Here is a 25821-nt window from a genome sequence, read left to right as displayed (position 1 = left end):
CTAGCTGCAGGCATTCCTTCAGGAGGATGGAAGATGCACAGCTCAAAAGCTGTACGGAACTAAATTAGTTGCAACACACAAGTGAAAAATGCCTGCATCTCACCGCCGTTTGTGAGATTCTGTTTACTGTATGGACAAGAGAGGCTTTTGGTAGATACAATTCACCATCTGAAATATACTCTACCTGCAGCATTATGGGCTATATAATTATACTCCCATGAAAGATTTTCGAACAGAAAAAGTCTCCTAAATTACTGCTTTAGAAATATTAATGCAATAGTCGTTACTGTGTTTTGATAATTTCCAATGTATGGTAAAAGGGATGCATCACAGCAATTTTAATAAAATAACTCTACAATATCTCTTCTTTAAGCTAATAGCTGATGCTGTATACGAAGTAGCTTAGCAGGTTTTTTTAAAATATAAAAAAAGATCAACGAATAACCATGCAAGTTTTAAGTGATCTTTCAACACTGTACAACGTGGGGGAGTTTGACACATTCATTTTGACAATTATTAAGATGTGATTTGATTTCAATCAATAAGAACCTTCTCCTTTCATGTTATTTTTTTGTTTAAAACCAGGGAACTTTCAATGCACTACCAAGTAAAATATTTTTATCATTACTAAAATGAGGGTTTGACTTTAACAAAAGGCCTCAAGATCTGTTTAAGTCAAAAATACACCCAAATAATGAACTGACGTTCCTAATGGATGAAATCTTCCTTACACAACTGCCAGTCAGAATACAGGGTAGAGTTCTTGCTTCGAGTAAAATACACATCCATTAATCTTGTTTAAACACATTAACCGAATGAATAGTGGCATTGGTGGCATCTTTGGTGTTCATACACAGCATACAATTTTTATTTTAAAACATAAAGCTCAACCAGAAAAAAGGTTCAACTTTAAATGTAGTGCACATTTTACAATCCTGTTCCATACTGCACACTTTAAAAGAATTCTCCCAAGGAAAACAGCAGCATCATGTCATGTAAACAGTTCACAATAAAACAATATTAACATCCCAAAATGAATACATCTGCATTGTGTTCATACATTTTCATAAGCTCTGCACAGTCTCTCATTTGCTCTCAGTCCATTCCTGGAAAAGTTGTACAGTAAAATTCGTCTTTGTTGTTACCAATCACAAAAGATGCTCCCAGTCGTATAGGAATGATTATTTGATCTGTTTTCTCGATTCAAAGATTAGTGGATAGGTTTGTTCCACCGCACTGGCAACGCATTGTATACTGGGTGCTAAGGTAGAGAAAATAAAACCATACAATAATTAATATGCAAATCCCACAATAAACATTTTATCATTTTTACCTTTCAATCGGTTATCTCTACGAATGAGAATGCTGATTTTTGATGACTAATTTTGAAGTATTTCATTTTCAACAAAGTAACCTTACACCTCTCCAATATCCAAATAGCAGCACTAATACCAATTCACTACTGTATCAAAATATACTTTTTTTTCCTTTATCATTTCTTACAGCTGTAATTTATAAGTGTATTTTCTATACATTCTGGGCACACTTTGAATATGGAAACAATAATAATCTTTGCATTTAATACAGTGTCTTACCACATCTTCAAAACATTTCAAAACATTTTATTGAATATACTGTTAAGTGAATTGACTGTATATTTTGTGGGCAATAATAACAATTAAACAGTTACACTACAAGGGGCTGGGAATTAATTGGAACAATATTTATGTCCAATTGACCCATGAGCTAGGTTCAGCATCAGGACCTGATCTGACTATTTTTTTCTAATTTAAACCAGAATCCTTCTTTACAGAATAGGAATTTGATAAAAATTTCATTTGAATACTTCAAACAAATCAGTATTTAATGCACTAGGTGGCCATTTATTTTACATATTGGTGAAATGTGGAGGAAACCTGAAATTGAAATTCATTTGCTGTAGTTGTTTGACAAGACATTTGTGTGCATACCTGTTATTGTGATACTTCCTGTGGAGAAGATCTGAAGTGTAGCTTTTAGCGCTTTAACTCTATAAGATACTGCAGGATGGAGTTCAGGTTCATAACTATCAGGAGAAAAAATTGAGGAATTTAATAAGCAATTACAGATAGTGTTTATTCATAATTTATAATATAGCATAATATATAATAACCCTTGCATTTGATATAGCGCCTTATCACATCGTTGATGCGTGTCAAAGCGCTTCACAGAGTAAACTGTAAACTCGATTGACAGCGGGTGTAACACAGCAACCAATTTCGCACAGCAATGTCCCATAAACAGTCGTCAATTGAGTTTTTTGTGGAGGGTTTATCACCCCCGGAAAACGATCCACCAATCGACTAACAACCGTGTTTCTACTTACTGCTAGGTAAACAGGGGCACGTTGAGAAAGGAAATTTGCCCATGGTTTGGCCCCGCCCAGGAATTGAACCCTGGTTCTCTTGCTTGTGAGGCAAGTCCTAACTACTAAACTCCACTAATATGCTTAAAAGGTCACCAATAACAGAAATGGTAGGGGTAGTCTAACCAGATGGTTTATTTAGTTAGACAATAGCCTTTCATCTTTGCACCTGCATTTGAATCCATCCAGATTGAGGGGATTGTAAAACTGATAGTGTAGGAATTAGTCTGAACCTAGGTGAAAAGTTTGTAGCAAACTTTAAATTATCAACACAATTAGCAGTGTGAATTTCAATTTAGTGTGAATTTAGTCTTGCTAGCATCGCACGAAATCCTCTGTAATACCTTGACAGGTCAATGGTAGTGGCATTCCTTTACGCTGCTCTAATTTCCAAACTGGTCCACTGCTAAATTCCACCATGAAGCAATAGATTAAAGTTTTATTTGGTCCTTTAGAGACTCGGATAGTTTTATTTTCATACACATTTTCTGGCCTTTAGGTGAAAATCTACTTTCATAATGGCACTGGAGCCCTGGGTGTTAATTTAAGGAAACTTTAAGGAATATTACAAATGTTACTCCCTTGTTCCTGAAAGGCATTAGCCCATAGCAGAAAACTACACAAAAGCCAGCTTTAAACTAGTCTGCTTCTTGCTGTTCACCAGATCATTCCCATGAGCTATTTGCCATTTTGTCCCTGTTCTCTGGAACCAGATCTGAGATTCTTTCCACTCCTCCCTCTCCTTCAGAATTTTAGCCAAGGGGTGGCTGATTTGAGAAATGGAAATAACAAACCTTGCACTTCAAATATTACACTGTTGCAGCAAGAGTGTACTTCTGAGATTTTTATAGCAGAGAAAAAGTAGATTCTTCTGTATATAAGCTGTGAGTGCTTATTGGTAAAATTGACCTTCACACACCAGAACGAAAGCATTATATAATGGTCGTACTCAATATACCTTCAAATTACATACCTTGCAATGGGCCTATTCTTCTTGGTGAATTCTGGTAGCCTTATTTCAAATGGCATAGTGCATACAGCCAAAACGTTGACAACTTTATAACCAGCAAATTTTACCTTTAGACAGAATAATAGCCAACATGAGTCTCATGAACACATTTTACCGGCTTCTGCAATTAAAATCATGGTTAAGATGAGGAAAATATCTAATTAAAATCCGTACAGATTTTGCTTTCCTTCCAATGAACAAAACAAATCATATTATTTGAAGAACTATCCAAGAACTGGTTAAGAGAAACATTAAAAGTAACAGTTGAAACAGAGAAACACCATCCATTACTTACAGAAACAAATCAAGAGGTCAAGCAAGATTCTAAAGACAAGTTTCGGCAACAGAAAGAAACGCAGAAGAAGCCACTTGAAGCAAATAAAGCAACAACTATTTTCTCCAGAGATAAGCAAGTTACTATTATCAGTACTAGTTATTTTATTAGCACCTACTGCTATTAGTTAAATACTATACAAGTATATACACTGCTATTACTAGCAATTGTGTTCCAGTAAATAGTGTTATGTATTGTAGGGCTACATTACTAGCGAATTGGGTTAAGAAGTAATAAAGCAGACTTAAAATATGGTGTTAGATTTGAAGTCAAACAGTTAAAATAGCCAGAATGAGCGCAGGCAGATTTAACAAATAGCGAACCTCTGAGTACAAAACTGAAATCCTGCAATGTTGGTGAATTTCTTTTTTTACAAATATAAATATTGTAAATTAAATAAACTAGGATCTGAATCTCTGAAAAAAGCTAGTCTAATATTCACAAATAGGACTGGAAGCAGTAATTGTCACTGCCATTGGGCCATTTGCTCCATGGTCTTTTATTACACTTTGCCCTCTTTTCCAAATCTCTATTACAAATGTTGCAAATAAAACTATATTTTTATATTGACAATTAATGCATTGAATCCAGTTTGCCCATACCGCAAATTAGGCCCCAAATAGTTGACAGTGCTCTTGACAAGTAAGTGAAACAATTACCTGAAAACCCAGTTTCTGTAGAACGCGGGCTAGTCTTCGGGCACCAGTTTTTGCATCTTCTTCACTAATATGGTTTGAAAATATACTAGATTAAGTTATTGTTGCATATCAATATGATTTATAAGGGAATAATAAACATGTTTTATTCAACTAAATGCACCAAGAAAAATGAAGTATTTTGAGCACTGTTTTAGACACAACTACTGTAAAAAGCATTACCATCAAACCCCATTGATGATTAACAATAAATCTTCTTTTGTTTACATATCTTTTTAAAAGGCAAGTGTGGACAACATCACTCAACAAGGCAAGAGGTGTGTTAACATAATGGAAATAAATGTTGTTTCGTGCTGCTTCAAGTTCAGACATAGTCTTATTTTCTCATTGACAATTTCCCCCTATCTTACACTGAATATTTTTCACTTATTTTCCTTCTACTAGTGTTATGGTTGAGGAAGTGTTGGGCCAAGAGGTCATAATTTGTCTCCAAGTCTTGACACTGATCACAAGCAGAAAATTCTTTTTTTTGTCAGAGACAATCTAATGAGACTGCTCGATACATCACACAATTATCATTTCTGCAATTCCAAAGTCACTTTTGCACCTCATACTCTGTATAACATCACAATTGATATGCACCTGTAACTAGCATTAAATCTCCTCAAAAATTTAAAACAATTTCCTGTATTCATTTACTTTTTCCAATACCTTGTTGGGCATCCTACGTTAGGACGATTATGAGTCAGTGACGAGGACAGGGAATGAGAGGTTTAACTTATAAGGAGAGATAAAGGTGTTCAAAATTACAAGGGTTTTGATTTGATTTTCAGGGAATAGGTATTTTCATTGCTTGAGAGTCACTATCTAGAGGATATAAATTTAAGATCACCAAAAAAAATGAAGAAAGGAAGAAGGTAGGTTATTAGGACATAAAACAATAGTTCAAGGAGAATCTATATTAGCTAATGAAATTGGAACAAATACTTGAAAAAAATGTATAAAAGAGTATGAAGAATAGGCAGGAGAGGGCAACCATATACATAGCTCTTTTGAAGACCCAGACAGCCATAATGGGCCATATTGTCTCTTACTGTGTGTTGTAAAATTCTAGGATTCTACAATTCTATTGCTATTTGGTTAAACAATCTATTTGCATATCCTATCTCAATTATATTAAAATTAAAAAGATGTTCTAATAAAATATACTGTCAAATTGATACAAAAAACACACTGAATTCTTACCTTGTAGCTCCAGTGCATATAATTTTCCCCGAGGACCAGATTGTAGCTGTTATTCTAGGTTTCCTCAGTTTCATTAATACCTTCTGAAGACAAATACCATTAATTAAATTAATGCCCAGCATTAAGTTGCAGGTCTCAGGACACTCTCTGAGAATGTGCACCAGATTGTTTAATTATGTTCAAATCCCATCAGGCTCTTGCCCCAGTGTAACTACATTTTACTGCTTTCACCCACTGCTCTTCCAACTCGGGGCTTTTTCTCTTTCATCATCCCCTCTGCATTCTCTGGTTGCCAAGCTTTCAAGTATAATGCCTCTTCAAAACTTCCTAAAAGATCTCTTTGACAATGACTTCTCCCACCGTGCTCAGTGATCCACAGTTGGAAATCACTCCACGACATTATCCTATGTGAAATAAGCTATATAATGCATCAGGCTAGCTCAGTTGGTAGCACTCTCACCTCTGAGTCATAAGGTGGTTCAAGCCTCACTTTGAACTCACATCGTCTGGGCGAACACATCAGTGCAGTGCTGAGGGTGTGCTTTATTGTCAGAGATGCTGTCCTTGAGATGGGTTCAGGTGGATGTTATAGATCCTCTGGCACTATTCAAAAGTGGCCTCGTCAACAATCCCTCAAATAAAATTGGTCATTAATTTCATTGCTATTTGTGAGATATTGCTGGGCGCAAATTAGCCGCTGCATAAAGTAGCTGCTGCATAAATTAGCTGCTGCATTTTGCCTGCAAAATGAAGAGCTTTTAGACATCCACAGAGGTGCTATACCAAAAGTAAGGATTTTATTATATAAGGGTATGTTATTTTATCTATGAGAGCTTAGGCCCATTCAGTATTTTTTCTCATTGATGCATGTACAGAGGTATAACTTGATTTGAACAATGGAATTAATGTTGATTTGATTCCGCTTACACCAAATCTAGATTGAATACTATTTTACCAGATCTGAATTTTACACTATTTTCACCAAATCTGGTTTCAATGCTATTTTCAATGACTCTCCACTAAGGATTACTGGGGTACTGGTTTAATTCTGGGCCTATTTCTCAAAACAGCTTTCACAAATTCAATTAATGCATTCGTTATTGCATAAATGAGGTATCATTTAAAAGAATTTGCAGACTTTAAAAATGTTTAAAAGTTATCTCTAAATTACTTGGAATCTCACCAGTTAGAGAAGTTGTATAAAAATACTGAATTGAGTGTGAACAGAGCTGTCCTTAGTGATATCACAGTGGGAAATATAGACATAATCTCTCGCTCTCTAATGACTAATTCTGGAAACAATATTGAATCATTCCAACCAGTTTAAAAACATAAAAATAGTTTTTCTCTCTCTCTGCTTATAATGAACTGACATAACAAAAAAGCGCATCAACTTTCTTCTCAATAGAGTAGAAATAGAACATATCAAGATCAGGCTAAAATCACACACTATTGGACAAGGTTATCAGAATGGTTCTGCTTGACATTTAAGTGATTAACTATGGCACTTCAAAAGTGCCCTAGCCAACAATCCCTCAAATAAAATTGGTCATCAATTTCATGGCTACTTGTGAGACATTGCTGGGTGCAAATTAGCGGCTGCATAAATTAGCTGCTGCATTTTGCCTGCAAAATGAAGAGCTTTTAGACATCCACAAAGTTGCTGTACCAAAAGGATTATTATTATTATATAAGGGCATGTTATTTTACCTATGGGAGTTCAGGCCCATTCATTATTTCTTCTCATTGATGCATTTAATTATTAAATTAATGCCAGCACTAAGTTGTAGGTCTCAGGACACACACTCTGAGAAAATGTGCACCAGATTGTTTAATTATGTTCAAATCCCATCAGCCCCTTGCCCCAGTGTAACTACATTCTACTGCTTGCACCCATTGCTCTTCCAACTCGGGGCTTTTTCTCTTTCATCATCGCTTCTACATTCTCTGCTTAAGATGAATTTTCTTTCCCCTCTCAATCAAATGGGTCTACAAAAATAATGATAATTGTAGTGCATGAAACATTTACTTAGCCCTTGAATTACATTCCCTTTTTCGTTCAACAGTCAATTTTTATATATTAAATTGTAAAAAGATTCAACTGTCTTTTGGATGAGTCTTTTGAACCAAGATCCTGTCTACTTTTTTAGGTGACACTATTCAAACAGAAGGGTTTTCCTGGTGTCCTGGCCAATAATCAGATATTTCCTCAGGGTGTTTGTGGGAGCTGGTTAGTGCTGGCTGGGTGGGAGCTGGCTGCTACCTTTACCACAAAAACAGGCACTACACTTGGCATTAATTATCTGATAAGGTGATATAAATTTTTTTAATTCTTAACGGTTCCTACCAGCTAGTTTAGTGAACATTATGTTAACAAAAATACAATTGCGAGCTTGTACAACTTTTAATAATGTTGAATGCATTATATTTCTTCAAACAGTTTGAAGGCAGATGCATTTCATACTTATAGAAATGGTTCAATCAATCAAATGATTGATGCACAGATGATACTTGATAAGCTGAAGCAAAGTTTTGCCACTAGAAAACAGCCTCTGGTTACTATGTCAGGATTGGTTTCTCAAGCTTTCTACTCTTAGTGGTGTGGGATCTTCAGCATTTCAGCAAAAGAGAGAGATAAGGACATCAGCTAAAAAGTGTAATGCACACCAAAGAAAAGATTTCAATTTGAGCAAAATAGAAGGGGTACCATGGCTATATAATATTGAGCCTAATACTGTATTACTCTTTCATTAGATTAAGGACAAGAATCTAAAAATATTTTGAGTGACTGAAATCCACTATAAGGCATCAGATACATGCAATTTAATTCAGTTTTGCTTGCTATTCTGAATCACAGTTGCTGCTGTTTAGTCAGTGGATTTAAAAGTAACAGGCAAGTATTTTTATCTGTACCCATTTCTTTTTCAGTCCTTCTGCATCACTGTGTGCCTAAACCCAGAATAAACCGGTATTACTAAATCTATCATATGCAATTGTGCACTCCTTTCATAGCATTGCATTAGGGTCAGATTAATTGTGAAAATCATTTGGCAAGCTAAATGCTAATTATTATTTAACTAAATCACCTTAGTTAAATACAGCCAAGAATTTACTATTTTTTTCTTTGCTGAGTTGCATGTTTATGTACTACGACAGACACTATTGACCAGCACAAAACAAATCCAGGCAGTTTGAAGCAAGTGAATGTCAAAAGACATTTGTACTGACTGCTACTTACCCCAACATCTCTCTTGTAGATTACATTAGTTCCTTCCAGTGCAATCTTTCGCAGATTTAAATGACATCTTGTTTTAAAGACACAGACTACATTTGTTATCAAAATATCCAATGCAATATCATTGTCCGGTTCCATGGGTATAGTTTGTTTTCCAACTGACTAATAGACAGCATACCATCTAGACAGTGCTATACTGGATTAGAAGAGGAAAATGTTAGTCATGTACAAGCTTAGGAGTATAATACACAAGAAAGAAATGCTACTGAATCTGCTCGGTATTCATTATTCAAAGTAGTCAATAAAAGCATTCAGGTTTTTATTCAGCTACTAAATTGAAATAGCAAGCAAATCCTTATTAATATTAGAAAGAAACTCACTATGGACGGATGGACAGTCAATTCCTGCACTCTGCTTCAATGCAAATAGAAATGAGTACCAATAAAAGGCGCCAACACAAGCAAACCTGCAACAGAAATAAAAACACACTTCCAATTTATTTGCCACCACAGTTTGTTTATAATTCAACATTAGTTTGACTAAGTTAATATGGGAATGCTATAGGAAAAAAGCCCAACATTTATACAATCAGAATGTCTCTTGAAAAAAATGTATGAAATAGTATCTAGACATTGGTTATAAAGGTTAAAAGTTAGAACTCATGCATAATGAGTGTGTGTATGTATTGTGTAAGATGCATGCCAGGGACCCCGTGATAAACGGCGAATAAGCCTCATTCTTATTATGAATGAGTGGCACTCACAATAAGTGACAAGATATCACTCTCATGAGTACTGGGGTATGAATCAGTCTAGGAACAATTAAACGGTGTGTAGCTTCATCTTTATTATAAATAAAAGTGATAATTACATATTATATCTTTTTCTTTGTCATCTAGGTGTCTAATACATGCAGAAACCCATCACCATGCTTATGAGTATCCAAACCAGACTGTGAGTTCCACACATAAATTTCCATGTGTAGGTGGCATACATATGGGAAACTCAGTCTGATTTGAATACACATTGCCTTGTGTGTGGAACAAAACAGCACACTCTCTCTCTGGAGGAGCACATACTCTGTCTAATTTCTGAGAGTTTTAGGCGCAGGTTGGCAAGTGCCAAGGCTTGGGGACCCCAGAGTGTGTGTGGGGTGCTGCTGAAGTCTAACCAGGTAAAACCACATAACTTGCCATTGAAAGCACTGTCTGGCAAGATTCATGCTGCTTGTCCCACTAAGACCACCCAACCTGTTAGGTGTAAGCCATAGTCACATCCTTGACTTAGGCTTACTGGGTTAACAGGAACTGAGTGATCATATTATAAACATGGCAATATATTACTGCTTTCAGTTTAGAAATGTAAAAGGAAATGCGTAATGTGCACCTGTTAATTTCCTTCAAGATTGTGTGCATTGTGGGCAAATATGGCAGTGAGCACAGCAGTGTCTCACAAACAGCCATGAAGTGAATTACAAAATTACCAGATCTGATATCATTTGGATTCCTACCCAAAGTATAACGAGTTTCTTGACTGACTATAGCTATTGAACCCAAACGAGTGAAAAAGATGAGGTCAGCAGAGATATGGGCCTGGATAATCCTGTGTAAGATAACAACAGTATCTTACACACGATCTTACACAGTATCTTACACACATCTTCACACTATTTGAAATACATTACTACTCGTGCTAAAATAAAATGAGCAGCCAAGTATGACAACTCCATGTATAGTTGTAATGTTCAACTATATACAGAGTTGTAATAGTTCAATTAATTAAAAATTACAATTCAGAACAGATAACATTTTAAAATACAACCCATTTTTATTGAACAAATTAATCAGAAGATGACAAACTGCCTCCTACTTATATAACAAGGCAGCGGGTAAAGATACACAGGGTAAACAAGTGACATATTGTTTGAAACTCAAAAAGGTTATGAAAATCTGGGTTTTATACTGAACCTGGTAGTTTGCATAAACCACTTGCGTCATGTCTATCAGAAGTCTATGTGTCATCATCAAACTTTATTGTTGGATGCAAGGAAACAGAAAGATGCAGCAGATGTGATGTTACAATCGAACACATCAACCATATATTCCTACAGTAACATCATTCATCAGCACCTGACCAGGGTCACCCTCTTCAACATTTTTTTCCAAATACATGTACTTTAACTTAATTATTGAAAGAGAGACCTCTGTTCAGAAATTCTTCATTAACAGACACAATTAATAATATTCTGGGACAGTGTCCCTTGAACGAGAAGCTCCAATGTAGGCAACCCAGACACACCAGTTGAAGTCAACCCAAGTTGTTAAAGTAAGGCAACTGAGATATTGATGTTATTATGGGAAGTCTGTGAATTAGCTGATTTGTACTCAACCACAATTTCTCTAAACCTTTCCACACTGCGTGAAGCTATGGAAACATCCAACCTTAACTCAGACTGCTTTTGGCTACACCAGGTTGTAGTCATCTACCATACAGAAGAAAAGGGTTGATCTCAAGTTTCAGATTCCACTGAACATAACAGTTTCAGAGAGGAATGGACAATTGGGCCATCCAGTCTACCATTCCAGCTTCCTTAAAAATGTGAACCTTTGTTAATTTCCAAGAACTTATATAGTTCTCTTTTGATACCCTTTATGGTAGCTTGTTCCACATGCTTATTTCTTTCACTTTTCTTCACTATTAACTTTTGTTGTCCTTATTCTAAATCTATGTCTCCCACTTTTTAAAGTTTATAGACAATAGAAAAAAAACTTAGCTACATCTAAATTTGTCCAAACGCTTCACAATCTTCAACACCTTTATCAAGCACCCCTCTTTCCTTTTCTCATAAACCAATCTTTCCTCATAAATCGGTTCCCTGAATCCTGGCAGTCCTTCTGCCCCTTCACAAACTAGAACTTTTCTTTGAAGCACAGGGTCAGAACTGCATATAGTGCTCCACATATGGTCTTACCAAGTGCAGATACAATTTAAAAATCACCTCAACTTATACCTTACTCTCTTAGGTATACATCATAATTTTAAATTTAAAACATACAAGGCTGTCAATGCCGCACAATATTTGTAGAATATTACCAGACAGAAATAAGCCATTTACCCCATCAAGATTGCCCTGGTGTTCCATCCACAGGAGTGAGTCACCTGTGGACAGAACATCTAATGCCCACTCTCATGCTCACTCCCAAGGACCTTTAATATTCTTTTTCAAGCATCCAGCTAATTCCTTGTTAGTATAATTAAAAATATTTCTTGTACATTATGGACTCTGCCTCAACAACAATCTATGTCAGAAATACCACATTTCAACTATAATCTGAATTGGGGAAATTTTTTTCTAACCTTCCCTTCTGATTCTCTTTGTGTCTTCCTAGAAAATATACAGTCTACACTTCACAATATATCCTGTGAAATGCTTTGCAACACCCTTATGACGTGAAAGGCATTATATCAAATTTATGGAATTTTATTGTTATTTAATGATTAGGTCCTTTGCAAGTTCAATGCTACCTCATTTCTTTGTCACCCTATGCTTCTAGATATAAAACTAAGTATTCAGTTTGCTTTGTTATGGCCTCTGCTTTCTCCAGCTGAACGTCAGCAAGACCGAGGCCCTCCTGATCGGCTCGCGCCAGTGCCTCCGCACCTCGAGCGCTGGCAGCATCAGCCTCCACGGCTGCACACTCAACCTCACTAACCAGTCAGGAATCTGGGTGTCCTGTTTGACCCTGAACTGTCCTTTCTCCCCCACATCTGCGCCATGACCGGCACTGCCTACCGCCACCTCCGCAACATTGCCAGACTCCGCTACTGCCTCATCCCTCAGGCTACCGAAACCCTTACCCACGCATTTGTCACCTCAAGGCTCGATTATGGAAATTCCCTCCTCATCGGCCTTCCCACCTCTTCCCTTCACAAGCTGCAGATCATCCAAAACTCTGCAACTTATGTACTCTCGCGCACCAGGCTCCGTGACCCCATCACTCCCACCCAACTCCACTGGCGCCCCATCCCTCAGCGGATCGAATTCAAGATCCTCGTCCGCACTTTCAAGGTCATCCATGGCCTTGCCCCCTCCTACCTCTCTGACCTGCTGACTCCCTACCAACCTGCCCGCTCCCTCCGGCCTGCACCATGTCTCCCGCCCGACCCACCCTACCATCGGTGGCTGAGCTTTCAGCCTCTGCCCCCACACTCTGGAACTCCATCCCACAGTTCCTTCGCCTCGCTACCTTTCTTGCCTCCTTCAAGGCTGGTCTCAAGACCCTCTTCTTCAATCGTGCCTTCGGTCGCCCTCCCACCTCTCTGCCTTCCCTCACCACTACCCCACCCCCCCCCCCCCCCCCGCTCAGGTCCTGACTCCTGACTGTCCAGCACCTTGGGATGCCCTCCCGACGTGAAAGACGCTCTATAAATGCAATTTTGTTGTTGTAGGTCTGAGGGATAGGCCGAGGAGATTGAGGAGGTTAGAGCGCAGGATAGAAGACGTTGAGTGGAGCCAAAGAGAATAGTTTGGGTCTTGTCAACGTTTATTTGCAAGAAGTTTGCGCTCATCCAGGCCCTGATCTTTGCCAGATAAGTTGACAGAACATCGGCGAACTTGGGAGTTGCAGCTGGAGGAGCATGATACCGAGCTGGGGAGAGGTGACCATAGGCACAGTCGAAAAAGGTCTTCAGGTGTGACCTGAAGATGGGGAAGGAGGGGCCAAGGGTAGATGCTCCCCCTTTATATGCTCCCCCTTGGTGACATCATCCGCAGACATGGGGTTAACTTCCACATGTATGCGGATGACACCCAACTCTACCTTTCCTCCTCTACCCTCAACTCCACGACCACCGATGTCCTGACAGCCTGCCTGTCTGACATTGAGTCCTGGTCGAGAGACAACTTTCTTCAGCTCAACGTGTGCAAAACTGAGGCCCTCCTGATTGGCTCTCGTCAGCGCCTCCGCACCTCAGGCGCTGACAGCATCAGCATCCAAGGCTGCACTCTCCACCTCTCAAAGCCGTCAGGAACCTCGGGGTTCTGTTCGACCCTGAGCTGTCCTTTCTTCCCCACATCCGCACCACAACTGGCACAGCCTTCCATCACCTCCAGAACATCACCAGACTACGGCACTACCTCACCCCTCACGCTGCTGAAACTCTGGTCCACACCTTTATCACCTCAAGGCTGGACTATGGGAACTCTCTCCTCGCCGGCCTTCCCGGCACCTCCCTCCACAAGCTGCAGGTCATTCAGAACTCTGCAGCTCGTGTACTGTCCCGCACCAGGCTTCGGGAACACATCACTCCCACCCTCGCTCGCCTCCACTGGCTCCCCATCCCCCAGAGGATCGAATTCAAGATCCTCATCCTCACCTACAAGGCCATTCACGGCCTTGCTCCCTCCTACCTCTCTGACCTACTATCCCCCTACTTACCTGCTCGTACCCTCCATTCCTCTGGCTCCGGTCTGCTCCACATCCCCCGCCCCAACCGCCCTACCATCGGTGGCCGGGCCTTCAGCCTCTCAGCCCCGAGGCTTTGGAACTCTATCCCCCAGTGCCTTCGCCGCCTCCTCCCTTTCCTCCTTCAGGGCCGGTCTCAAGACCTTTCTCTTCAACTGTGCCTTCAGCTCCCCTCTCGACTCTCTACCCCCTCCTCGCTCCCTCCCTTCCCTCCCCTCACCCTGACCATTTCCCCCCTGCTTGGGTCCCGACCCAACTGTCCAGCGCCTTGGGATGTCCTCCCGACGTGAAAGGCGCTCTATAAATGGAATCTTGTTGTTGTTGTAGCAGAGGAAGAGTATTCCAGGGCATAGTGGCTGAAAGCGTGGCTACATATGGTGGAACAGAGGGCACGAGAGACAAGCAGGAGACCGAAGCCAGTCGAGCGGAAGCAGTGGGTAGTGGGTTGAGATTGGTGTCACCATTTATATAGTGCATACAGCAAATAAGGTCTGTTTCAAGACTTGTGTCTTTGACCATGCTTTTGGCCATCTTTCCCTTCCCCACTCCATTCAGCTTCCACCCACAGCTTGGTTGCCCAGCAAGCAGCGTTAAGCCCTTTGAGACATCATTACGATGTGAAAGGCGCTATTTAAATTGTATAACAACAACAAAATTACATTTGTAAAGCTCCTTTCACATCAGGAGGATGTCCCAAGGGGCTCAACACAGAGGTCCCTAACACAGAGATCTGTGGAAAACCACCCACTACATCTTCTCAGTCTGAGGAATTTCCTTTTACTCTACTCTTTGCTTTCTGCCTTTCAATCATCTCTATCCATGTAGCCATAGTCTCCTTATTTCCATCTACTATAATCTTCACCATAAGCCTCTAATGTAGTGCCTCATCAAATGTAACAGCAGAGGAATTCAGTGAAGGATGACATGGGTAAGCTGAAACAGAAGCCTAAATGTTTCACTGTTATTGCGAAGAACTTAAACGATAGACTGAAGAACTTTTGATTCAAAGCTTCAAACAAGACCAGCTACTAGAAAATGAATTTAATATTAAACAACAGATGGAGAATCTTGGCATACTGAATGAAATTCAAGTTGATTCGTAAAATGCATGAAAATACATTAAAGCTAATAGATAGCAGCACAAACAATGAGGAAATTAAAGATAAAGTTATATTTAGCTCCAAAGCAAAATGAAAAGGGAAACATTTCATTTTTACTGTTGATTTTTTTTAAAAAAACTTAAGCATACAGTGACTTTCTATGACATTGAATCCTAATAGGAATGGTTCACACTATTTACAGGAATTTACAAAAATGTCTTAACTGTGTAAAAGGACACTTTTTAATATAAAAAAGTAATGTCAGGGAGTTCCAGTGTGGTGAGGGCTGCTGAGGGCAGCAAAACTGCTACCAGCATCCTTTTATCTAACTGTGTAACAATACAGATAAATTCTAAAAGGGTACACTAAATAGCAAAACGTTATTTCTCTAATTTGGTAAATTGGTCACAAGGGTTTGAAACCCTCAACAAGGTTAGCAAAAGAATCACTGGTGACGATGGAAATATTTTTTTCCATCAGGATTGTTAGGATGTGAAATTTATTACAACTGGTTATTGAGCCTAGTGCTTTTTTGGTCAGATGGGTGTCTGACACATACAGAATCTCATCACCATGTTTAAAAGCATTCAAACACGCCACATATACGTGTAAATTCCAGTCTACTGAAATGAGATGCACACATAGAAACAGGAGTAGGCCATTCAGCCCCTCAGAATTCTATAAGATCATGGCTGACCTGTACCTCAACTCCAATTTTCATCCTTGCCGTATATCCCTTGCTACCCTGACCTAATAAATATCTATCTACCTCAGTCTTGAAAATGTGAATGGGTCCAGCATCCACAATATTTTGGGGGAGAAAGAGTTTGAGATTTCCACTATCTTTTAGGTTAAAAACTGCTACCTGATTTCACTCCTAAATGGCCTAGCTCTAATTGTACGATTATGCCCCCTTGTTCTGGATTTCCCTCGCCAGAGGAAATAAGATTCTCTGTATCTGCCCTATCAAATCCCTTTATTATTTTAAAAACCTCAATCAGATCACCCTCAATCTTCTAAACTCAAGGGAATACAGACCAAGTTTATGCAACCTGTCCTCACAATTTAACCCTTTAAGTTAAGCCTGGTATCATTCTGGTGAATTTGCACTGCACCCCCTCCAGAGTCAATAAATCCTTCCTGAGGTATGATGCCCCAAACTGGATGCAGTACTCCATACCGGGTCCGAGCAGGCTCTGTACAGTTGAAGCATCATTTCCTCTCCTTTATATTCCAGCACCCTTGAGATAAAGGGCATCATTCCATTAGCCTTTTTGGTTATTGCCTGACTCAGCGACCACTGCTCTGACTGACTGCCTGTCGGACATCAAGTCGTGGATGAGAGCTAACTTTCTCCAGTTGAATGTCGACATGACAGAGGCTTTCCTGCTTGGCGCCCATCAGTGCCTTCTCACTTCAGGCATTAACAACAACAAGCTGCATTTAGACAATAACCTTCATGCTGGTCGTGTCTCGGAGTACTTAACAGACGGGGGAGGGAGGAGGTGACCAAAAGCACAGTCGAAAAGGAAGGTTTTCAGGCATGATTTGAAAAAGGGGAAGGAGGAGGCAAGGCGGAGGGATTGATGGGAGAGGGTTCCAAAGTCTTAGGGCATGGTGGCTGAAAGCACAGCTGCCGATGGTGTGGCGGAGGGTACAAAGGACAAACAGGAGGCCCGAGACAGTCATGTGGAGGTGGTGGGTGGTGGAGTAAGCAGATTGTAAAGGTAAGTAAGCAGGTGGGACAGCATCAATCTACATGGATGCACACTCTACCTCACACAGCCAATGTAGAACCTCAGTGACTGGTCTTGTTAGACTCTATACTGTCCTTTAAACCTCACATCCATGCCTTGATCCATTCAGCTTTCACCCCACCTCCACAACATTGCCCTGGACGTCCTCCTGACGTGAAAGATGCTATACAAATGTAATTTTGTTGCTGTTATTGTTACCCACCTCCACAACTACTTCTCCCTTCAGGCTGCCAAGACCCTTATACATGCTTTAATCATATCCAGGCTAGACTACTTGAACTCTCTGTTCACCGGACTTCCCAACTCTTCCCTCCACAAGCTGCAACCCATTGAGAACTCTGGAGCTCGCGTCCTCTCCCGCAACAGGCTCCACAAATCTATCACCCCATCCTTGCCCGGGTCCACTGGCTCCGCACCCCCTAGAGGATCTAATCCTTGTCCTCACTTTTAAATCTCTCCAGTCTTACCCCACCCCTGTGACCTTCTAAAACCCTACTAACCTGCCCACTTCTTCTGCTTGGCAAGCATTGCCCTGCTTCACATCCCCCCAGCTTGCCCACCCCACCCATTGGCGGTCAAGCATTCAGCCTTTATGCCTCCACTCTCTGAAACTCAATCCCTGAGTCCCTTCACCTTGCCTCTTCCCTCTTCAAAGTCCATCTCAAGATTTCACTCTATGACCGCACCTTTGGTCATCTTCCCACCCCCTTGTCCTCTATCCCTCCCAAATCCAACCCCCAGCTCGGGTCCAAACCCTCGATCATTCAGTGTTTAGCTCCCACCATGAAAGATGCTGTATCAATGCATTTGGTTGTTGTAGAACCGGACTACCGAGACCACCAAAAAGGATAGACTTGATTCTGACATTCTGTTGTCAAACGTATCACTTTGGAACCATTTCAGCACCAAGAGACTCCACTTACCACCCCCTTCATCCCCGCCCCTCACCCCACCCACCAGAAGGATAGTCACTAGAATCATTCAAAAAGGAACTGGATAAGCATCTATATTAAGGGATACAGGAAACAAAGCTAGAGAGTGGGATTAATAGAAAGAATGATTAAAAAAAAAGCTAGCAGTAACATAGGCAGAATGGGCCAAATGGCCTCCTTCTGCGCTGAAAATTTCTATTTCAAGTTTAAGGGATTTAACAAAGATTATTATTAACTTGGGCAAATAGCCAGAAAGTTCCTCTATAAGCAGCCAAATGAATGAATGGAGCTGTAGGACTGCCCAAGGTTCCAGACATTTGTAGCTTGTGGAAATACAGTGCATTGTGGGCAGAGGGGGACCCTGACTGCCAGATTCCCATGAAGATAGGAGACTGAGACACGTTATCTCAGAGATTCAGAAATGGGTTTGCATAATTCTGCATAAACCAATAGACGTAAATGAAAGCAGTTCAATATATGCAGCTGGATAGGAACAGAGAAACAACTCTTCAAATTTCAGGGAAATAAAAGATGGATCAAAAAGTATAACACAGAGAACCCCATATAATGTTGAATTGTTATGCAGGGCTTACAGCATGATTGGGACTCTGATACTTACTGAGCTCAAAAGAAAATCTAAATTGTGTTTGCTAGTTCTATTGGTACTTCAAAACGGCAGCTAAGTGGACAACAGACGGCCATCAGTCACCCTGCAAATAATTTCAAATGATTTCAAAAATATTTCCAAAACTCCACATCAAGACTTACTTCATGTACAAGTTGCAGAATACATAAGAAGGTGAATTTGTAATGCACATCACATGGAGCAGAATGAAAAGCAGAATTCTGATTAAATCTTCACAAATGTATCTATATTTCCTTCTAAATCAAATAACCACTCTCTGTGTGAAGCAGTGAATGGGGAGTGCTTGATGTCCCATCTATACAATACAATTTACATCTATTCTAGCACTTTTCACGTCGGGAAGATGTCTCATAGCACTCAACATTGCTGAATGGGCACAAAGATGCAGGTGCGACCTGAATGGGGTGGGCAGGGGAGAGCTGACTATAAACACATTCAAAGAGGCACTTCTTGAGACAGACCTTCAACAAGGTGAGTGAGGGAGTGATAATTCCTATATTACAAGTGTATGCTGAGAGAAATGTGTACACGAAAGTTTCATTCATTACAATTATTTTGTTATGTTCTCAGTGTGAAATACAGCATTGCATGAGGCAGGGCATTACTGAACTGTAGCAAGGGATCTCTCCTACTTTAATGAGAAGAAACAAGGAACTAAGATGATGGCATGCTGCTGTAACAAGGCAAAATTTTCCCTTCAAACAAAATACAACCACGTCACTGCAGAGGAAAATAAGAAAAATATTGCAAATGGCATGAGGAAATAACCCAGACACTTTTACAAAAGGTAGCTTTCTCAGAGCGGCTTGCAAATAGTACTTAGCCAAAAGCATATAGTGGATAATTCACTTCCATGTAACAGGCACCCAGATTTATTTACATCATATATCCTGACCACTTTAATAATGTTTAATGAGTTACATTGATAATGTTCTATATTTTATAGACACCACTGTTCTTTCTTACTGTAACTGTCTGTATCACACCCTGCCTCCATGCGTTTCACCTGGGTACTGGCTGCTATGTCACTATGCTAACTGAATCTGCTCCATCGTCTCCACTGTAAGCTGGGCCTGTGCATTAATACATACCTTATCCGAAACACAAACAATGCATCTCAAACATCTGACTTTACGGTACTTTGATCTGTTGTTAGGAATAACTGCCTTTTTGCCACACTAACCTTGTGTGAACAAACAATTATAGAAAGAAAGTACAGAAATCTGGTTGCTCAATGATTTTAATGGACCTACTCTTTAAAACTCACCCCTATAGAAAGTTCACTTGCTTCAGCCACATTAAATAAGTCTCAGCAATACCATTTTACAAACACTGCATTGGATACCCTTGAAATTTCTTCCCTCAGGTATCAAAACAGGCAACATAATTTCCCTTACTAGCAATAAAGAGCTCTAGATTGCCAGGTACCTGGCCATCAAGAAAGAAATACTGAAAATGTTTAAGAGAAATCAAACACATTAACAACTCCAAAGGTAAGTTTAAATGCCTACATGATCAAAATCTCAAGCAAAAATTCTGAAGTCACGGCTTCGCTGCTTAACAGAAGAAACATACAAGTAGCAAGCGGGTCATTGTGAATGAAAGATGGCAAGTCCATCTTGCTTCATGAGACTACTGTCACCATTGCAAATGGAAATGTGATATTTTAACTGCAAATACCAGAGAACTCATACCTTACATTTACTATTCAATTTATTTTCATTAGACTAACCCAAACCCTAACCGCTTGTCCTCCCACCTCAACCTTCAAGGCCCTGTCCTTGAGTGGTTTAGGTCGTACCTCTCCCACCGTCTTCATTTTGTTTCCACGAACGGCTTTTCCTCCGGCCCCCGCACTCTCGTGTGGTGTCCCTCAGGGCTCTGTCCTCGGTCCCCTCCTCTTCACCCTCTATATGCTCCCCCTTTGGTGACATCATCCGCAGACATGGGGTTAACTTCCACATGTATGCGAATGACACCCAACTCTACCTTTCGTCCTCTACCCTCAACTCCACGACCACCGATGTCCTGACAACCTGCCTGTCTGACATCGAGTCTTGGACGAGAGACAACTTTCTTCAGCTCAACGTGCACAAAACTGAGGCCCTCCTGATTGGCTCACGTCAGCGCCTCCGCACCTCAGGCACTGACAGCATCAGCATCCAAGGCTGCACTCTCCACCTCTCAAAGCCAGTCAGGAACCTCGGGGTCCTGTTCCCAACCATCGGTGACCGGGCCTTCAGCCTCTCAGCTCCTAGGCTCTGGAACTCCATTCTCCAGTACCTCCGCCTTGCTTCCTCCCTTTCCTCCTTCAGAGCCTGTCTCAACACCTTTCTCTTCGACCATGCCTTCAGCTCCCCTCTCGACTCTCTACCCCCTCCTCACTCCCTCCCTTCCCTCCCCTCACCCTGACCATTTCCCCCCTGCTCGGGTCTTGACCCAACTGTCCAGTGCCTTGGGACGTCCTCCTGACGTGAAAGGCACTCTATAAATGGAATCTTGTTGTTGTTGAGGCTCTCCAAGAAGTTTCCAGCATTTTCAAGTGCTTTGAGACATTCTGAAAAGTGCTATATAAATGTACATTATTATTGTAAATTATCTATGTGCAGGGCACTATATAAAAAAGCAACTTGTTATTGGCAACATCCCCTTACCTATCCCACCCTGGCTCAGGTTCCAGCCACCCACGTAAAGCGCATTGACACATCTTTCTGATGGAAAAGAAGCTACTGTATATTATATTGAATTATACTGAGGAGCATACAATATTTTATATATATATACACACACACACAATATATAGTGTGTATATATATATATATATATATAATATATATATATATCTTATGCCACCTATGCAGTATTCCTTCCAAGACCATTTCTCCAAAGCATTGATGGTTGTAGCTCCATCATAACTGACACAATAATACTAGCAGGTAGAAGAACTTAAGCATCAATTGTACATGCGTGTTTTCCAGTGAACTAGCTAGGATCAGAGTTTGAAAAAGGACACAAAATTGAGTTGTGCATTTAAATTCTCCAATCTCTGACAAAATATTGGGCTTATCTCTTTTAACGTTAGTTTGTAATGTTTATCTTATTGCTTATGATGTTTATATCTATGTATTATTTTAATTTAAATAAAATGTTATGACAATTGATGTAAAAATATCTTATTTTGGTGGTGGGGGAAATAGAAAAGAGCCAGATTAAATACTGTATAAATGTTGTGGAGAGGACGACGGAAGAAAATTACAATTTCTAATGTAAATACTTAGTGTGTGTAGGATCCGGCATCCGGATATAAATAGCTACATTTCTTTATAACTGGCAACTATTTTTATATAGTATGTAAATTTATATTATAAAAACATGAATGGTCTTTGGGCAATCATGACATTTAATTGAGAAAATTAATGTTGAGCATCCAGGAACAACACCACCAAGGTCAAAATAAAAGAGCACAAAGAAGAAGAGATGAATCAATAAATAAATGTGAATAATTTTTTTTTACTGTTGCAGTCGCCCATATTGGCAAATCACTCTTAACAGTCCAGATCTCAAAGAAAGTTATGTAAAGTAGAATGCCACATACACAGGGACTGAGATCCCAGAAGTCAAGTGAGGCTAAACTGTTGGCAAAAATCTTTCATTTCACGTATTGCAACTAGTGGTGGGAATTTTCTGAGTGTGTTTAAACCAACAGTGCAAAGAAATTTGTTCAGGAGCAATCTGTTACAAGCAAGTACCGAGGTTTATGTTATAATAGTCCTTGCATTTGATATAATGCCTTATCACGTAATTGAGACGGGCCTCTAACCACTTCTCAGAATATACTGTAAAGTGAATTGACTGTATTTTATGGGCGAACGCGGCAGCCAATTGCGCACAGACAATGTCCCACAAACAGTCGTGGATTGAAAATGACCAATTTATTATTTTTTTTGTTTTGGAGGGATTATTATTAGGTGTGTGGAGTAAGGAAATTTGCCCAAGGTTTCGCCCTCTGCCTGGAATTGAACTCAGGTCTCTCGCTTGCAAAGCGAGTGCTCTAACCACTGAGCTACAGGACTCCACACATGTGTATATATATGTGTGTATATATACACACACATAGCATGTATTCTAGGTACGTATATAAATATATGTATATTAGTGGGAGAAAAAGGGAAATAATAATATATATATATAACACTATTATATGATTATCTCACACTATTATAATATATACACACTCTCTCCAAACCCTTCAATGTTTCAGCAGAACTGTGTCAGATTATGGCAGAAATTTCCACAGGAGATTAGATAATTTTGGCAATTGTATTAACCACCATCTGGTGATAAATCCATCTACATCTATTATCAACACTTCTCAAATATTAGTTTCTTCTAAAAAAAACTATAGGGATTAGCTAGCAAACAAAAATAAGTCATGTTCATCCTGCACTCACCTTTCATCACTATTTTCCCAACTAGCTGGTTTGCTCACCATTGACAATTGATGCCCATTTTGATCTAGCACTAACTAATTTCCTCGAACAGAAATCATTCTGCCCATAATTAGTTGTTCCATCAATTCAACACTTGGTTTATAGTTATAATCTTTGCATTTGACATAGTGCCTTATCACATTTTCAAGACATCTCAAAGCACTTCACAGAAAATACTGCAGTGAATTGCCTGTATATTTTGGGGGCGAAACGCAGCAGTCGATTGCACACATCAATGTGCCACAAACAGTCGTGAATTGAAGTAACCAATTTATTATGATTATTAATTTTTTTGAAGGAATTATTATAATAATCCTTGCATTTGATATAGCGCTTTTCACGTCTTCTCAAAGCGCTTCACAGAATAGACTGTAAAGTGAATTGACTGTATATTTGTGGGCGAAACGCGGCAGTCAATTGCGCACAGTAGCGTCCCACAAACAGTCGTGGGTTGAAAATGACCAATTTATTATTGTTTTGTTTTGGAGGGATTATTATTAGGCGTGTGGAGTAAGGAAACTTGGCCAAGGAATGGCATGGAATTATCCCCGGAAAAGCAATCCGCCAATCAACTAACAACTGGTGCCTACTTACTGCTAGGTAAACAGAGGCGTATGGAGTAAGGAAATCTGCCCAACATTTCGCCCTGCTGGGAATCGAACCCAGGTCTCTCGCCTGTGAGGCGAGTGCGCTAACCACTGAGCTACAGGACTCCATCCAAGCCATCATTCTTTCGTAACAATTACAAGGTTTGGCTGTATGACAGAAAAATTGGTAAAGTCTCAAAGGACTTGCTTGTGCAGAAGAACACGCTAAGCCATCAATGACCCCAATCAGGATACAGCCCATTTCCCTGTCGTGATCACAATTTGGCAGCGACATCATTGGTCAATTCACAGAAATCTATTTCTTCGATCAAACATAAATCAGGTGCAACGGTGCAGGATTCATAATAAATGATAGCCCCTGTGCCAAGCTACCAGCTAAAAGGATAACTGACCTATTAGCAGATCCGCAAAGGCTACCTCCAATAGCAAAGAGTATCTTTCTTTGAGCAAGTGCACACAATGGACAATCTGACAACAACCATGCCTGCCGTATGATTGCAATAAAGACGTTTGGATAACGCCGAGTGCTTTCGGGGGGGGGGGGGGGGGGGAGAGAGAGATGGAACAGCACCTGAAACCCTTCGACTCCCCCTCCTCCCACCACATCGCACACTGTGCACTTCCATGAATCAAAAACAGAATAGAAACAGACTCCTTCCCCCCCACACACACACCCCACACACACCAGTCAGAAATAGCCGGGGTTACTTTGAAAGTTCACTAAGTGTAAGGATGGGGTTGGGGCTGAGGATGAAGGAGGGCCGGTAAGTGAGTGAGTGAGTGAGTGAGTGGGTTGAGTTGTCCCGAGTTGGCCGGCGGGGCTGCGAGGCCCAGGGCACAGGAGCGAGTCTCCGACAGACGCACACAGTCGCGAGTGAGTGAGTGAGTACAAAAACTATCAAAAGCTTCCTTACTCGGGCCGCCTCGCCTTCGCCTCCCGAGCGTCCCTCTGTAGCGCCGCACGGGAACGCCGGGCCCCTCTGCTCTCCCGTGCCTGCCTGCCTGCCTGCCTGCCGGCCGGCCGTGCGGGCTGCTCGCTGGCTGCCGGGCGGGGGATTCACTCAGCGGTTTAACGGCTCCAGGGTAACGACCAACTCTTGTTGCTGTTTGACCACAGGACGCGCAGAGCCGGAAGGATGCCGGCGCCCGCTCTGAGTGACAGCCGCCGCCCCGGCCAATCGCAGCTGGGCCGGAGGGCGGGACTTCCTGTCGGAAGCGGACGGCTGGGTTCGGCGCTCGAGCTGCTTCCCCCCTCCCGCCCCCCGCGGTTTGAAAGCGGAGATGGAGTTCCACTCTTAACGGTTTCTGGCTCCGGGCCGCCCGGCGCTGCTTCGCGCTCGGCAGCCAGTGGGCGTCTGTAGCTCGCGGTGCCTTTGCTTTCCTGCTCTCTTCACGAGGAAGAGGGGGAGGCGGCTGCCAGGTTTCCGGGTCTTCTCGCCCACTCAACCTTCAGCTTCACCCTCCCTCTGACCGGCTCCACGTTTTCCCTTTTCACTCCGGACTTTTCACCCTTCTCCTCCAGCCTGAGTCTCAACAGCCATCACCTTGGAACCCCCATTCGCTCTTCTTTACTTTGGTGCCTGACCCAGGCCACCGCCGTGCTTAAGAGTATCCAAACCGAGCTGAGATTTCCATGCGTCCCACCGACACATGGAAATCCCAGAGATAGATTGTTGTAATGGTACGCGCACTCTCTCCCTGGTAAGACGCATCCTACTCGCTTAATGCCGGAAAGCATTAGGCGCAGGTTGGCAAGAGCCGAGGCTTGGAGCCCCCAGAGTGTGTGGAGGTCTAACCGGAAGACATGTCACTGGCAAGCTTTGGCGCTGCTTGTCCAGCCTGGCCCACCCTACCCAATGGGGCGTTGACTTGCAGGGTTAACAGGAGCTGAATGGGATGACTCCCCTGTCCTTCCAGGTCCTGCCGATGAGCCGGGCTGTG

General features: G+C 41.1%; 1 protein-coding gene across 1 annotated transcript; it reads right to left on the bottom strand.

The window, feature by feature from the left end:
• Window positions 1-839: 839 nt before the first annotated feature.
• tbpl1 (TBP-like 1) lies at window positions 840-25016 on the bottom strand. The gene is made up of 8 exons (XM_007903510.2): window positions 24795-25016; window positions 9264-9349; window positions 8887-9079; window positions 5649-5731; window positions 4407-4470; window positions 3378-3481; window positions 1971-2065; window positions 840-1261 (listed from the first exon to the last, which is right to left on the bottom strand). Exons 3-8 carry the CDS (start codon window positions 9019-9021, stop codon window positions 1182-1184), a joined length of 561 nt encoding a protein of 186 aa, XP_007901701.1. The 5' UTR covers window positions 9022-9079; window positions 9264-9349; window positions 24795-25016; the 3' UTR covers window positions 840-1181.
• Between the last annotated feature and the right edge of the window lie 805 nt (window positions 25017-25821).

Source organism: Callorhinchus milii, unplaced genomic scaffold (genome assembly GCF_018977255.1).
Source record: "Callorhinchus milii isolate IMCB2004 unplaced genomic scaffold, IMCB_Cmil_1.0 Scaffold3, whole genome shotgun sequence".
In the NCBI taxonomy this organism is placed as follows: domain Eukaryota; kingdom Metazoa; phylum Chordata; class Chondrichthyes; order Chimaeriformes; family Callorhinchidae; genus Callorhinchus; species Callorhinchus milii.
The sequence above is the reverse complement of the archived record's forward strand: the minus strand, read 5'-3'. Positions and strand labels throughout refer to the sequence as shown.

Bases quoted from the DNA above. Each gene is read 5' to 3' on its own strand.
- tbpl1 (XM_007903510.2), bottom strand. From the start codon at position 9,021: ATGGAACCGGACAATGATATTGCATTGGATATTTTGATAACAAATGTA. The intron at 4,471-5,648 runs GTAAGAATTCAG...AAACCATATTAG, and splicing joins ATATGCACTGGAGCTACAAG to TGAAGAAGATGCAAAAACTG. The intron at 3,482-4,406 runs GTAATTGTTTCA...TTCTGTCTAAAG, and splicing joins TACAGAAACTGGGTTTTCAG to GTAAAATTTGCTGGTTATAA.